The sequence below is a fragment of the Musa acuminata genome, chromosome BXJ2-6, assembly GCF_036884655.1.
Source record: "Musa acuminata AAA Group cultivar baxijiao chromosome BXJ2-6, Cavendish_Baxijiao_AAA, whole genome shotgun sequence".
NCBI lineage: Eukaryota > Viridiplantae > Streptophyta > Magnoliopsida > Zingiberales > Musaceae > Musa > Musa acuminata.
This window is the reverse complement of record NC_088343.1, coordinates 43,830,490-43,846,673: the sequence shown is the minus strand read 5'-3', so window position 1 is coordinate 43,846,673 and position 16,184 is coordinate 43,830,490. Positions and strand designations below refer to the sequence as shown.

The 16,184-nt window shown below is 42.3% G+C and overlaps 3 protein-coding genes and 1 pseudogene across 7 annotated transcripts; 1 reads left to right on the top strand and 3 right to left on the bottom strand.

Annotated features, from left to right (window-relative positions):
* The first annotated feature begins 2,919 nt into the window (after window positions 1-2,919).
* Window positions 2,920-5,033, top strand: LOC135615848 (pentatricopeptide repeat-containing protein At4g11690-like). The gene has a single exon (XM_065114881.1). The coding sequence runs from the start codon at window positions 2,946-2,948 to the stop codon at window positions 4,419-4,421; it is 1,476 nt and encodes a 491-aa protein (XP_064970953.1). The 5' UTR covers window positions 2,920-2,945; the 3' UTR covers window positions 4,422-5,033.
* LOC135614008 (protein rough sheath 2 homolog) lies at window positions 4,180-5,555 on the bottom strand (annotated as a pseudogene).
* Window positions 5,556-5,709: 154 nt separating this feature from the next.
* On the bottom strand, window positions 5,710-10,347 carry LOC135615849 (RHOMBOID-like protein 2). 2 transcript variants are annotated; one of them, XM_065114882.1, is made up of 7 exons: window positions 10,203-10,347; window positions 9,732-10,069; window positions 8,318-8,481; window positions 6,964-7,127; window positions 6,593-6,852; window positions 6,195-6,321; window positions 5,710-5,970 (listed from the first exon to the last, which is right to left on the bottom strand). In XM_065114882.1, the coding sequence occupies exons 2-7, from the start codon at window positions 10,058-10,060 to the stop codon at window positions 5,848-5,850; spliced, it is 1,167 nt and encodes a 388-aa protein (XP_064970954.1). In that variant the 5' UTR covers window positions 10,061-10,069; window positions 10,203-10,347; the 3' UTR covers window positions 5,710-5,847. The 2 variants fall into 2 exon arrangements, with proteins under 2 accessions (XP_064970954.1, XP_064970955.1); XM_065114883.1 differs by having other exon boundaries at window positions 10,207-10,331.
* A 696-nt stretch (window positions 10,348-11,043) lies between these two features.
* On the bottom strand, window positions 11,044-16,086 carry LOC103990167 (protein IWS1 homolog 1). 4 transcript variants are annotated; one of them, XM_065114878.1, is made up of 13 exons: window positions 15,717-16,085; window positions 15,408-15,626; window positions 14,871-15,244; window positions 14,351-14,789; window positions 13,432-13,652; window positions 13,194-13,323; window positions 12,916-12,978; window positions 12,748-12,825; window positions 12,412-12,500; window positions 12,227-12,298; window positions 11,949-12,102; window positions 11,711-11,823; window positions 11,044-11,493 (listed from the first exon to the last, which is right to left on the bottom strand). In XM_065114878.1, coding segments are annotated over exons 3-13 (1,380 nt in total). In that variant the 5' UTR covers window positions 14,891-15,244; window positions 15,408-15,626; window positions 15,717-16,085; the 3' UTR covers window positions 11,044-11,492. The 4 variants fall into 4 exon arrangements, with proteins under 4 accessions (XP_064970950.1, XP_064970949.1, XP_064970951.1 ...); XM_065114877.1 differs by having other exon boundaries at window positions 15,408-16,085; XM_065114879.1 differs by having other exon boundaries at window positions 14,871-15,211; window positions 15,408-16,085.
* Window positions 16,087-16,184: the final 98 nt, after the last annotated feature.

Sequence of the window (16,184 nt, the reverse complement as noted above, 5' to 3'; positions counted from 1 at the left end):
TGGAATCAAATGAGAATTCAATCATTTGAAATCATTGGATCATTAATTATGTATAATTCCGATTCTGTTGTAGGAAACAACTTTGAGCCGTGGTCTAGGGGCCGATGCGACTCGGTTCGGGCCCGGATGATGGGGAATCTTTCCGGGACGACCTTCGAGCCCGTCGAGGTGCTCGGATGCGATGGTCGAGACAGGGTCATCGTAGCCTTCGGGCAGAAATTTCTCGTCTTCGCGTCCAGCAGTGGGGACCTTCAGTTTCGCACCTGCACAAAGGTCGGGTTGAGGTGCTCGGCTCAACCCCTCCAACGATCAAGTTAGATGATAGTGGTTAGGGGCGTCTTTCTTTTTCTTTCTCCTCCCCCCCCCCCCTTCGTTCGGAATGCGAGGGTATCTATAGGGAAGCTTACCGTTTCCTGATGTGCCCGCTTGCAGGGGGCAGGCTGGTAACGTCCGACACTGGTGTTGGCATGGCGTGAAGAACCGGGCCTGAGCAGGCGTTAATGCACCTCGACCGACGTTTTGGTCCGTTTGACCAGGTGCTGTCACGTTGATCGAGGCGTGAGGCGTCATCTGACGTCAACCGAGTCTTATCATAATCACTATCCTCATCATATTCTCCCCCGGAAAGAAGCTATACGTCGGTCGTCGTAACGGGAGTCTCTTCAATTAGTCATTTATTATTAGAAGCGATAGATTCGTCATTTGGAAGGAATTTAGGTTTTTTTTTTTGTTAGTTTGGAATCAAATCAGAATTCAATCATTTGAAATCATTGGATCATTAATTCGGTATAATTCCGATTCTTAATCGGTTTGATTATGATTCAGGTCTATTTTGAACCGAATAATGATCGGATCTATTCATTGATTTGTGTCGATGAATGATAGGCTTCTTATTTTGAAATATCCATTATGTTTTATTCGGTTCATAAATCATTTAGATTGATAAGAAGGAACTCATAGTGTGTTATGTTATTGGAATAAATTAAATAAGATCTCATAAGTTGAGGGGCCGGGCGTTGATGATATCATTACATGTACTGGAATTTTTTTTTTATGAAATGGAGAATTTAATGGATGATCTAATTTACAAAAATTTTGTTCATGTTTGGAGCGTCATGCTAAAATGCTAAAAGACTGTCATGAGGATGTTTAGAATTGTTAATGATATTTTAAAATCAATGTTTAATATTAATATACCTGACTTAACTAAATTATTGTGATTTTTTCATACTATTGCATTTGGAGGAATAAAAGAAGCTCGTTGGAAAATAAAAATTAAAAATATTATATCTTCCGATGATGGACAATCATCACACTCATAACACCTTCGTGAACGGATCGTTCATCATTTTTGTTTACTTGTATATATGTTTAGTAATATGTTTTACCTTGTTTTTATACGTTTTATTTAAAACTTATGAGCAGAAATAATTTATAGGGCTGCAGAGCGACCACATATTAGAATGGGTAAAACTATCCTAAATTGATTTAATTTTCGTATGGTGTTTTCTGTAAACTATATTACGAAGCAAAATATCAGCTATCTCAGTACCCTAGAATCACCCGGATGGCACAGGGTTATATGGGCATCTGAGATAGTGTTAGGTATTAATTAGATTCACATGTTCGTATATAATACCTATGGGAACTTACAAACGTGCCTGACACCCAATGAGTAGTTGTTTACGGACTTGTGACTATTTATTTACCTTCTAAAATTCTTATTTTTCCTTTTCTTTTTTTTCCTCTTGCATACTAAGTGTTTGTTAAATTGCTCATAAAACTGTCATCTTTGTGAGACGTTGGGACTTGTTCGTCACTCGTTTTTTGAACTAATCAATTTGCTCTTTTACAAATCATTCGAGACCTAAGCGAGATTCAATTAAGTTGACCCTTTGCAGACAGATAACATAAGGATACCTCACGATTAAGCAATTCTGACTAAGTCCATAACTTTATGGTATTAGAGCAAATAAGCAATTCAACCAAATAACATAAGTTCGTAATCTTACCATGGTGAAGTACCATAGTGAATTGAGCAAGATGAGGTAACTTAGACCATTGCCTCAAGTAACTGTAGGTAGGTTGTAAGTGCAAACTTACTCTAAAGTTATTAGAGCTACTGAAGAGGATCACGATAATAAAAATGACGAGTAAGAAGTTGGTTATTCTCCGTAAGTGGAGGAAGCATAATTCGAAGCACTAACTAAGAAGAGAAACTTTAAGAAGAGGTTTACAACTATGAAAACCCACTTTGATATTTTCGAAGTGAGTCCAGAGGAACTCTACGATGGCAATGAAAGTTTCTTTAGGTAGAAAACTCATAAGAGGAGGAGGAATCTTAGATCAAAAAGGTCAAGTCCCGAGTAGATAAATTGACGGAAGACACCAAACACTTCATGTAGCACCTACATGAAGTCATAACAAAACTCATATCTAATATTACACTTGTGTTACTCTAATATAAAACTTGAAGGCACCTAAATCGCATTGCTATGTGGGCGCTAGTGATACGAAGGAAGCTTGAGAATTTTTTGTTTGATATAGAACAATACTTTTAAGTTATAAGGCAAGCATGATTTTGGATCTAGGAGGGACCTATTTATAGCAAAAAGAATAGATTTTATGTTTCGTAAGTAGATAATTTGAAATATAAACTAATTCGCTTTTGGGTGTTATATCCGGGAAAAATGTTTATGTTGATACTTTAAGTCCGAATTAACTATAATATAATTCCCATATCAAGTTTCTAACTTAGAGTACATATATATTTTATATAAATCATAAAAAAACTAAAAATAATATTTTAAATATATCATGTATTAAAATAAAAATATTGTTTTCTATAATGGTCTGTTTTATGATTTATATAAATATATACTCACAGATAAGTAAGTATATGTAATCGATGAACTCAAAACTATTCTTCTGCAAGCAAGCAAGACATGCCTTCAACCCATAACCCCTTCCTTCTCATTCAAAAGATCATCAAAACCCAGCCGATTCACCACCCCGCCACCACCTCCCTCATCTTCCGCCTCCTCATCGACGCCCACATCCGATCCCAGAAACCCTGCCCCGCCGCCCTCTACCTCGACCGAATGCTGCGTTGCGGCCTCACTCCACCTATCACCACCTTCAACCGGCTCCTCCACCTCCTCCTCGCATCCGACCTCCTCCACACCGCCTCCTCCCTCTTCCTCGACGCCAAGAACCGCGTCCCTTTGGACGCCTACAGCTTTGGCATTATGATCCGCGGCCTCTGCGACGCCGGACGCCTCGACGAAGCTTCGAACTTGATGGAGGAGTTCGAGGCCGGCGGCTCGCCGCCCAGCGTGGTCATGTACACGACTTTGATCGATGGGTGCTGTAGAAGAGGCAGCTTCGATGCGGCGAGGCGATTGTTCGATCGGATGAAGGGACAAGGCGTGGCCCCCAATGAGTTCACTTACACCGTCATGATCAGCGGGTGCTTCAGGAACGGCTTCTCCAATGCCGGGTTCGAGCTGTATGACGAGATGAAGCGCGCGGGAGTCTTTCCCAATCTCTACACATACAATGTGTTGATGTCCCAGTGTTGCAAGAGTCAAGATCTGGTCTTCGCCTTTCAGTTGTTCGACGAAATGACGGAGAAGGGAGTGTTGCCGAATGTTGTGACGTATAACACACTAATCGGTGGGTTTTGTAGGCAAAGCATGGTAAAAGACGCGACGAAGTTGTTGGTGAGGATGAAGGATGCTGGACTGAGACCGAGTTTGGTTACTTATAATGTTCTCATCGACGGGTATTGCAGAGCAGGAAAGATGGTGAAAGCTTCTCGTGTATTGAACCAGATGAAGCAAAATGGTCATTCTCCGAGTACGATCACTTACCATGTACTCATCGATGGGTTTTCTCGAGCTGGAGATTTGGTAGGAGCAGCCAATGCCTATCGAGAAATGAAGGACAGGGGGTTAACCCCCACGAACGTAACTTACACAATCCTCATCGATGCTTTTGCTAGAGAAGATGACATGGAGAGGGCTTTCGAGATGCATCGATCCATGGAGAGAGCGGGCTTGGCGGCAGATGCTCACACATACGGTGTTTTAATGCGTGGTTTGTGCATGCAGGGTGAGATGAAGGATGCCCGGAAGCTGTTCGACGCAATGAACGACAAAGGGTTGAAACCGACTGATGTGATATATAACATGATGATTTATGGGTACTGTAGAGAGGGCAGTTCATACAGGGCGCTGAGGCTGCTGAGGGAGATGATAGGAAATGGAATGGTTCCCAATGCTGCAAGCTATGGTCTGACCATTCGTGTGCTTTGCAAGGATGGGAAGCGGCAAGAGGCCGAGGTTTTGCTGAGTAAAGTGATACACTCGGGCTTGCAGACGTGTGAATCCATTAATGGAGCATTGTTTGACATGCAGTGACGGGATCACTTCACTTAATTTGGCCTTCCACACAGAAATCGAGACATGGGTCTCGCCGTTCGTTCATCACGGCCGGTGGCCACTGCCGACGGCCCACCTGCTTAAGGAACTTGCTCAGCAGAATATACTTTGCAGCCCACTGCTCGGCGAGTTTCTGTTTTTTTGTTTCGGCGTCCTTCATCAACCCTGCAATCTGCTCCCTGTACTTTGCTTCGATCCTCTCCGGCGCCGCCTGCCGCTCCTCCCTGAGTGTCATCCTCCATCTTATCCCTCCTCTGTCAAGCCTTTTCCGATTCCAGCTGCAGCTCGAGCCTATTCAGTCTCCATGACGCTTCCTTCTTGTGCTGCATCCATGCTCGACGCCCTTCCTCTAATTCTCTGCCACGGTCAACCAGCTCCGACATATGGTGGCCGTCCTCTGAACTGGTCATTCTAGGCACAGCGCAGTGCCGAGCACTTGTCCGTCCGAGGCCGTCGTCTACTCCTCGCTCGGCTTGAAACCAGGGCTTTGACCGACTGCGAAGGCGTTCTATGGGAGCCGGCATCGTTCGACAGCCACGGTGTGGCCATGGGCAGTGGGAGAACGCGCCGATCGTGGACCAGCTTTTCTGCGAAGCTCTCGAGAACGCCGTCGTATTTGTCCCGCACGTCGATACGCTGCTCTCTCTTTCCTCCCTCTGCTGCGTCTCCCTGATGACCTCCCACCACTTGCCGAGCCGCTAGGCCGTGCGTGACGGGATCGCGGCGGCGATCTCGTTCCACTATGGCCGAGGGAGATGGAGTGATCTAACACGTTTGGCTTTCAGGGCAGAATCGAAATAAACTCCCAATAATCTAGATTTTGCTGACCGCAGCTGAGAATAAGAATCAGGAAATGTCTCGATTTGCATTCGTTTTAATATTTTTCGGGCCATTTTATCGTCGGGCTGCCGCACGGTAAGTTCACCACGGCTCATGGTGGATTCAAAGTGAAGGCTGGGTTCTGTTTACCGTAGGTCAGAATAAACGACGAGCGTTTTCCAAGCCTGGCGACGTTTTAAAATTTTTTTGGGCCTCATTATCGCTTGGCGGACCTTCGGTAAGTTCACCCACAAGTCCGCTCACCGCAGGCGTGAATAAGTGCAGCTTATCCATATTCACACCTGCGGTGAGCGGTAGAACGTTCGACTCGTTCGAGCTGCTTATCCTTTTATGCGGGTAGAATTTTCAACTCTCTATCATTTTGGTGCCCATTTTCTCATAATCATGTGAAATGTTGTGGCTTCATCCCTAATTTACACCATTCAACTTCACAATAGACCCGTATGTTGATTCGGAATCTTTGTAAGCTTGAGAGTTGGCATATCCATAAGAATATAAGAAAAATTGAAATAGCAGGGGGTGTTCATAAAGAAAATAGAAAAGTGGTAAAGAACATACGCATTCGTCAACTGCACAGCTGGGAGCAGAGTTCCTCTATCTGGGCTTCGGTTGCATTCGGCAAGAGGTAGCTACGGGCTCTTCTGTTTCCCCCACACATCAAGTTCAGGCTGTTCCCTTCTTGAGACGACTGCAAGAACAGGTAGCGGGGAGCCTTTTGTTGTTAGAGAACAGATGCAAACAACATGTGTAACCTCCTTATATCTCTCTCTCTATCCAATCCATAAATATAATTAAGCCGTATCTCTCTATGGCCCCCCGTATTAGGATGCCACAGAACTTAGATTCAATCACAGGGCTGGAAGCTTAGGCAATGGCATGCAATGTAGAATTGAGGAGGTTTAAGCATCATACCAAGCAAGAAATAGTGGATGATGAGCAACTCCTTATGGAGGTCGGCACACAACTCAGGTAATGGCACCAAGAACAATAATCATTTGCGTTAACCCCTCGAAACAGCATAAGAATGCCAATGGTGAACCTGTAGGTTTTGAATTTTATCTCAGTGATTGAGAAGATAAGCCAATGAAAGCACAAACCTTCAAGCAGATGAGTCCTACGTAAAGAGAGAAGACCTAGAACCAGTATGATATATACGAAAACACAAATAATCAAGATGATTATACACTACCTGCATGGCTTACCGATAACATGTGGGCAGAAAGTTTATCGGTTTCCCAACAAAAGGTTTAGTCTATGAACATTCTCCGCCCCATAACTCGTAAATTGAAAGCATTAGCTGTATCACTTACCCAACAATTAGAAGAATGGCAGCAGTGATCCATAGTATGTATTGATACAGCTTGTGCTTGTGTTTGACCGGAGTTGCAAGATATCCAGGTGGAACATTCTTTTGGGCAACCCACCCAAAGTGGGGGCGAATCAGGAGCACAAATCCAAGAAGAAATCCAGAAACAAATCCCCCAATATGAGCAAAGTTATCCACATGTGGTAGGACTCCAACAGCCAAGTTGATTGCTATGATGAGCACAAGGGTAAACAGTGCTGCACACTGAAGAAAGAAGAATGTCAACAGCATTAAGAAATTTATAGGTATTTTCCAAGTCCAGAAGGTATCAGAAGCAGCATAGATTTCACTTCAATGAGAACTCTCCAATATCACCTTATTTGTGTAGATCGTCCAATTGGTTAATAGTTCAGAAAGCATGCCACCGAGCAATCCGAAAAGTGCACCAGAAGCACCTACAGAGATACTTGATTTGATGAACAGAGCAGACATCAAACTCCCACCAAATCCAGAAATAGCATATAGCAGGCCGATCCGTGCTGCAAAAGGAAAGGAAAATATTGAGATGCCCAGAACAAGACCGAAAGAACCCTCTCCCCATAACAAATCCCAGAGTACTCAGTGATGCAGGAAAGCAGCTCAAGATACTCAACAAGTCTAGCTGTGTTTTCATTCGCATCACCAAAAGGCCAAATATGCTTTTATTGTAATAGTAATACGGATTTTGTTCTCCCACATCTATCGACAGTATATGCTTAGCAATCATATATTATAAATTGAATTAACTGATCAGCATCGATATATACACCTAACACTATGACCACACGTGTTAAAAATGACCTACAGTCCGTTTCAATCTATCCATGCTAACATCAAGAGTTTTATTGTCACACTTAACTCCATGTAAAAGGAGAAGAAACAAGAAAAATAGTAGAAAGTTGAACAATGACACAATAAACTAGAGAATAAAAGTAGTAGTACTTTCCATATTTATACAGCTTATCTTCTAAAAGCTCCTTGATGTCTTGAAAACTCAACAATGGCAACTAGGAATACCTTGATAGTAAACAGGGAAGAATAGGGGACTCTATGTGCTTACTTTTTACTTCAATTATCCCATCATTAACCTCCAGATTATTCACCACCTTTGTCAATGGATCATCCACAATTTGTAAGGTTGACCATCACATAAAAGAGAAATTTTCAAACGGAAGCATCTAGCTCTAGCGGTCCAACAAAGGCTTTTCCTTTAGGATAAACTGCCTAATTGGCAAATAAGTTTATTGTTGCTAATTGACTTTTCCACAGATGGCATTGTTTTTGCATTATACGGAACACAGACATGCAATCTGGTATTGTTAGAAGCACTTGATCCGATAGTATAGGAGTCATGCATTATGTTGATGCTAGACGCTCAAACAAGATTAACCGAATCCCAGATCATAACTTCTTACAACTCAGATAGGATAAAGCACTAGAAGATTCATATTCAGGAATGCACATACTAAACAAACACCCCTCTGCAACTCTATAGAGTCAACAGAGACATGCAGGTATATTCATATTTCTAACACACAATAAATCAAGGCCAAGGAAGTTTCAAATTTGGCTTCTCGTGAGTGGCCCTAATAAGGCAGAAGTTAACAAGCAAAATTGCAGATACACCAACATGCGATATACTATTGTTTGCATATCAGAAAAGCCAATTTATAGTTAGACTGCCACATACCAAATCCAAATTCTTGCTCAAGCCGAATTCCAATTAAGAGAAGACTCAACATATTGGCAAGCACATGGATGACTCCAGCATGTAGCCAAATGCAAGAAATCAGACGCCATCCTTGGTGTTCATGAACCACTTTACGCACATCTAAAGCACCCATCTTCTCCAACCTGAAAAATTGATCACATTTTTGTTAGTTAGATATCCTCTATAAGACACTAAATGTCGTAGAAGAAATAACAAATGTTTAACCATTTAATGTGCAACATAGAATGATCCAACTTCATCAGTATTCACAATTTGACCGACGGGAAAGATCCATCCAAACTTCTAACATAAGCATAAAGCAGTTTCTGGAGCAGCAAGATTGGCAAATCCCTTATCGCATTAACTCAAACCAAAGGTGGCAGTCATGGTAATAACATATCAAGCATGTTCCGATTACATATTCACGTATCATAAGCATGAAGTATTAGGGTCTCTAGTAGCACAGACAGAAAACAGATGTCTGAATTGGGACTTAGGATTCTTGCTTGCAATCATATAGCCACCACGAAGGGTGCCACTTAGGATTCTTGCTTGCAAGACAAGAACCTAAAGACTCAAGTGCCCAAACACAGAATACACAGGAAATTTCACACATCATCACCTAATGAAACCGGTGGCAATCAGAAAGATGAATGCAAGGTTATGATTCTACAACCAAAACTATGTCAACTTTATCAATTCCAAGTTCCAACTCCAGCCAACCATTAGCTCCAGCATTTATACTCCATCCCCTCTCGATGACTACATCTCAGTACACTTTTTCTCTTACCACTAAAGTTGCATAATTATCTATCTACTCAAGAGAAGTTGTATGATTTAAATCAAGCCCAATTTACATAAACCATAACTATGATGCCATGCATAAAGCACAAAACAAGGCCACTAAACATTGCACAATCTGATAGCTATGAGAGTTTTAAGAACGAAGAAAGACACAGGAGGCGATCATCAGTTTACCGATGACAAATGTGGGTAAACGGTCAAGGCGTCCATCAGGTTGAAAAACAAAATTGGAATTTTTCTGACAATCTCTAACTCCCAATTCCAATCCAACACATACACTCCTTCAGCTTCTCTTGACGATTTACACACAAGCACATAACATGTGATAAAAATCAAGCCATGTTTAAATGAAGCATAGCTGGAATAAGATAAAACCAAGGCGATCAAAACATGTACAACCAACCACCATATGAATTTTAGGATTGGAACATCAGCCTAATCCACTAATAGAAATAGGACCATCCATCATCATGAGGATTCAATGCTCGAGAGATCAAACCCCCAATAATGCGATGACGAATCACGATTGTGACGAAATTAACAATAGCAGAAGCTTTCTTTTCTGTGAAAATAGAACAGAAAGACTTACGTTGAGGACGACGGCCCGAAGAGGGGATTCTCCTTCAGGGGCTGGAAGGCGAACCGGCCGAGAAAGACGGCAACGCAGTCCCCCATATAAGTCTTGGGGCAATCATTCTCGTACATGATGACGGCGAACACAACCAGGTTGGCCAGGACGAACGCCGGCACCAACCAGGGTGTCCACCTCCGGAACGGACGGTGCTCTGGCGGGGGCAGGCCCCGGCACCCCGGCGGCTGCGAGGCAGGGAACGGCGAAACGGCCGGATTCAAGTCGTTGTCCCCTTGCAGCCCCTGGACCTTGATCTCGATTTCCGACGCACCAGATTCCCTCCCCATGCCTTATTACTGGATTATTGCGATGAAAAACAAATTAGTACGGGAAAAATCGATCCATTGTTTAAGGAGAAGAGGAGGAGGAGGTGAGCATCAGAGAGAAGAAAATGAAGAAAATTAGAAAAGGATTAGGGGATGGGATTACTTGCAATTGATGGAGAGGAGGAGAAGCGGCGGACGGCGAAGGTACGAAAGAAGAAGAAGAAGAGAGAGAGAGAGAGATCGTCGGTTTGGCGCGCTTTCTTCTATTGGGATATCTTCTGCCGGGGAAAATCTCAGCAGTGCGAAAGAATAAGAATCGGACGGGGGAGATCACATGTGTCGACAGAGACAGGGAACACACAACAGGGGTGGACGCAAACGAGGCCCGATAACGACGGCGGGCCACACACACCGAAGAGGATGCTTAGCGGTTAACTGAAAGGGACCTCCCACCTACGTCGTCTCCCCCCCGTGACGTGGGCCCGTTCCCCGGTCGGTGGCTCGGGCGAGGCGGACCGTGTTGTCCACGCCAGAAGACGCTTGCCGTCTGCGTCTTCCTGTCGTCGTCGTGTTGGTTGTGGCACGTGCCCGGCACGGACGTGGGTGCCCGCGCGGTCCGCCTACGACGCAGCCGGTAGCGGTTAAAGAATTAGCTGACCAACCCGCCAGTTAAGCTTAGGCAAGTGTTTGATGGGCCGAGCTTGACGAGCTTCAATGTTCGGGCCTGCGTTCATAGTGGAATGGCCCTAATGTCCGCCCTGGGCTTAACATTTCAAGACAAATTTCCTACAACACTATACCGTACAGAAAAAGGCGAGATTTGCCTTGAACAAACACCAGTTTCCAACATGGGATTTTTGGCAAGAAGAAGTCGCCAACAAAAATAGAATAGACATCATTCAGCAGATATTTGTGACGAAGGTGATATAAAAAAACAAAAACAAACGGTATAATCACTTGGAAAGTGTCAACCAGTTTAGTTGTTAAAGAATTTTGACAGTTTATGCATTTGCCTTTTGTAAAAAAAAAAAAAACTTACCATAATATCCAATAAAGTACTATGCTCACTTGCCAATCTGATGATCCTTAACTGGAGAACGTTCCGACTCGAACAATCACTGATATCATCGTTCGGATTAAAAAAAAATTAAAAAAAAAAACTCGGATACAAGAATTTGGTGAAACTATTCTCCCAACATTCAACCTTCAATTATTTTCAGTTATTTGTCAAAAGATATGTTACATCATTGTGGATGAGAGAAGTACTACTCAGAAAAATGTTTATGTTTTGTACACTCAGTCGACCACCAGCTCAAATGCTCTTAGAACTTGTCGCGCGCGCATATGATCACTAACTATAAATACATGACAATGCCACGCCCCTCGCTACTCGGTTTCAATGCCTGAAGCTGCCTCTTTTTTGATGTTTTCAACTGCCACAACTTCTTGTTTATCTGGAATACAAAATGTTGATGTCAGTAACATTAAAAAAACATATGAAAGATTCAAACTTACAGTGAACATTTCAAAGCACAGGAAGTAAAATTCCGTTACACAAAATACATTCCTTTCTACATTGTTGTTGCACAAAAGTAACATTCACAACACCTCTCCTAGTTTCAACCAAATCAATCATGAAATTTAGTTTCTCACTGTATGGATATGACTGACCACAAAATTTCTATTGATCTATTTCCTTCAAACTGAAGTGCAGAAACTGAGAATACTGCCCGTTGAATAGCCATACATGCTGACGCCTCCCACCCCAGAAATAATGAGAAACACTGTAAAGAGTGTTTAGCTTAAGTTTTTCTGAATTATAGTAAAGCAATAGTTGTAAAATAGTTTTCTGATTCAAAAACCATGCTGGGAAGATAAAACATAAAATCTATAGGTTCTCCATATCAACCTTTAACCGGTGCTGATCATGCATCACTTGCTTCGCTTGTGCTCTGACTTCTTCAGGATCAACTAGAGACCGAGGGCGCACAACAAAATCTAGAGGCAATGCTTCAGGGACAGAAACATGTTGTCTGGTTGCTGCCTGTCCAGTTCTTCGCAGACTACACCCAGACAAAAGAGAAGCTAATTATATATCTCATGATCAACATAGCTCCACTTAAATTCAATAACTGAGTGTTTCATCCAAAAATAGTAACAGTGCAAATAAGTGGTGGGTACTCTTACTTTGAAAGTTCATCCAGATCCAAGCGTATCCAGTTATCTTGAGATTCCAGTCTCCTTGCTTTATGAAGGTGCCTTTATTTTCCCAAACAGATAGTATTTCAGAAAAGATATATCAAAGTAATAACATGAACATGCTAAAATCTTATAGAACTTTCCAGAACAAAGGGGTAAAACATAATAGATACTTCTGAGATGGTCGTCTGTATGGCTCTCTCTCTTCATCAGAAGTCCTCATATCCTCAAATCTAGTACTCTTGTTAAATATTGATCGACTCTGCACATGATTGTTTAAAAAGTCAAAAATAAATACATAACCAATCAACCTATGAATTATGGAAAACAAAGTTAACATCAAGAATATATATATATATATATATATATATATATATATATATATATATATATATATATATATATATATATATATACATATACTTATATATAAGGGACTATATTCGAATAAAATTAAAATCATGTTCTAAGAACTAGATCCAACTTGAAGGATAAAAAAATCTCATTACCCATCTATCAACCAATTCTTTAGCAAGTTTTCTATTGGAAGTTGTCTCCTCATCTGATTTTGATAAGAACATTATCACCTGCATGCAGAAAATTTAGAATTGGTAAAAACCTCATGAAAATTCAGAGATGGTGTCCACTAAGAGGATGACATCATAATTATCACTCACCTTCCCGATACCACTTCTTTTTAGTTGTTCTCTTCTGTCATACTGCTCTAAATCAATAGGAAACTGCATGGTAAGAGCACATTGTCATGATTACACGCAATTAACCAAACGATGTAAATAAGGATTCATTATCCTGCATTATTCCAGAAACTTTCACATTGCTATGAATAACCCAGAATAGATCTCTGACAGGCATATGATAGGAAATATCATGTTCCCAACTCACAAAAATAAAAGAAAGAAAGTTTCATAAGCTAAAGATGGGGCATCATACATACATCGGAAAGTACTTTTAGTATGGCAGTTCGGACATTCATATTCGGAAAACTTCCATCAGGCAAGGGTTCGAGCCAATTTTTCAGAAGATATAATACTCCATGATCCAAGAAATCTTGCTGAAGTGTTTTCCTGTATATGGGGGAAATCTCAAGATGTCAGCAAGACAAAATGTATCAAATGAACACATTTTCCTGATGGTTTGAAACAACAGCACTTTCTTTACCATAGAAATCTTACTTAGAGAGGGCCTCAACAAGTAATGGCAGCTTCCTGAGTTTGTTAATGGCTGGTTTGTTCTGCCTGTTCAGCTCAGCATCTTCTTCAGTCACCACCTCTAATTCAGCCATAACGTGTTCAACAAGCAAAGATATTTCAGCATGGAACTTCTCATTTTTCTTCTTTTTCCCTCCCCCATTAAATAGTTGCTGAATTTCATCATCTTCTTCACCCTCTTCTGCCTGAAAGAAACCAAAAACAATGAAAATGCATAATACAAACAAACCGGTTCCATGTATCACTAACTGCCTGAGGATGAGCAACTCTCGCACTAAATAAATGTAAACCAATGTAAATGCATATAAAAACAAAGTGGTTCCATCTGTTACTAACTCATACAATTGTTAGCTTTTGAAGTGTATCAAGCAAATGCATTCTACATATATTTTCTTCTTTATTTTCCATATTTATAAAATTGCTTTTAAGATAAATTTGATAATAAATTCCTGCACTTACAAATCAAAGAATTGTCATGCAGTAGACGAAACAATTTTTTTTTTAATGCATAAACACTTGTTTTTAACCGAATGGAAAAAATACTTTCAGACCTCAATTGCATGCATATGCAAGTGATATCAGAAGCTGAATATTGAGAATATATGAACATTCTAGTCAAATCAATCAAAGATAAGTGTCTAGAAGTATACACCATAAACACGAGAAAAAGTGCAGCTGATAGTATAACTTTGTCAATCAAAGTATTCATCTGTACAGTTTGCCGCTTACCAAAACAATAAAAAGAAATGGCATTCAGATGTCATTGCTTTAAAATAAATTCTAGAAATCAATCAAGAAAAAGTATGACTCGCTAAAAGCAAATTAAGTAATAAAGAAGACAACCACTGAAGAAATTAGAAATTTTCGAAAAGCACATTCAGACCTCTAATTCGCCTCTGGCTATAGTGTTCCTTGATCCACTTCCGAAAGGCCGATTCCCCTTAGAGGAAGATGATAGCCGCCTCTCCTTCCCACTCCCCACTTTTCCCTGCTTGGTGGACGGCGTTCCCTTCCTCTTCTTCTTCAACGACAGCTCTACGTTCCCCGACTTATCCAGTCCTTCGTCGCCGAACGCCGCCATGGGGCCGCCACTGTAATGCGGTGGGCCCTCGTTCGCGGTCTTCATTATAAGCCTCTTCCTCGGCTTGCCGCCCTTGCACTCGTTGGCAGAATCCATCACCGGCGTCAGTGAGCGGCCCCACCGCCAGGACCTCCCGTCAACGTTGCCGTCGTCGTCGACGCGATCGGCCGGCTTCAGGGAGCGCTCCCGACAGGACGGCATGTTCGAAACCATCAATGTCTCACCATCCTCGTCCAGAAAGCTGCCAAAAGAAAAAATCAAGACCAAGCATCCCAGAAGCGAAGGAAGGAAGTGTAACCAAGGTTTCAATCCAAAAACGTACCCATCATTGCCAAAGGCCATGGCCGAGAAGACAGTGAGAAGGCGAGAAGACACACTCGACGAGGAGGACAGAGCGAGGAGTATATATGGAAGTGAAACCCGAGTCCGAGGCGGATACGGATTTCCTCTGGGTTTCGGAATTAATTATTCCTTGTGGAATTACGATATGCGCACAACACCTCTCGGCTGCAATCACTGTCGTCGTTTCGCGTGATCAGAAGGGCTAATGATCGATTCTTGTTTTTGTGATATTACGCGTCAACAAGGTGTTCGATACATGTCCTGCGACCGGTACTCATTTCGATATCTCCATTATAAGAACATATTCTACTTTGATTTCTTCTGCGAATTCGATCGAAAGGAAACGAATTGTCTCTTTCAGATGAGCCAGCAGATGAACAAGAAACGAATTCGACCAACGGGATGCATCACGAAGACGTACGAAAGAGAAATCAGTCATCAGAGAAGAATTGCTGGAGTGCGGAAAGATGGGAACAAGAACCCGATGCCAAGATCGGCAAACGATAAAGATCTGTACCTTTTACTCCGTCGGGTCGAATTCGAGTGCGAGAACAGAGTGACCGTCCTTGGAAATGAGTTGCGTCCTCGCACTCTTTTGGATCGGACTCGTTCTTCTCTTCCATCTCGCGGAGCTCATCCTCGTCGAAGAAAAAATAAAAACAGCGGGTGAAGACTCTTGTTCATCTCGTTGTCCTCGCACCACGAAACATGGGAAGCAAGTCGAAAGCCGCTCATTCTTTTGTCAGGAAAACCAAAGGAAACGCGAAGAAATCGTAATGCTTGGATCAACTCGAAGGAACAGAACCGAAATGAATCCAAGAAGCACCTTCGTCGTGGGAGAACCGTGACATGGAGCGGGCTCTCCCAACGCCTTCGATTCACAGGTGCTACCAACGGAGAACGAACAGGCGCGACAAGAATCACGGAAACAAAAAACAAATTGCTCAAGATTGCTCATATTTCTTGGCGATCTTGGAAGAGGAAGCAGGAGGATTCAGAAGAGGTGGGGGAAGAAACCCGAGATGGCGAGTGAGGAAGGGCGACGGGTTCGTAGACGTCGGATCTGAGATCGCGGATGCGGTATGGGCGTGTGCCGGGGGACACGGATGAGACGAGAGGACCGCTTACTTGGCCGTCTGTGACTGGCTCTCTGAGGAGTGGGCCCGAATGCGTCAGACTAAACTCTAACGTGCAGCTTGGAGAGTTTTGGGCCAACCGGATAAGAAATTGTGGGTGAATTGGGTCCATTATGGTTTCAAATGTCAATCACTGTGCTTATTAATTATATTCGATT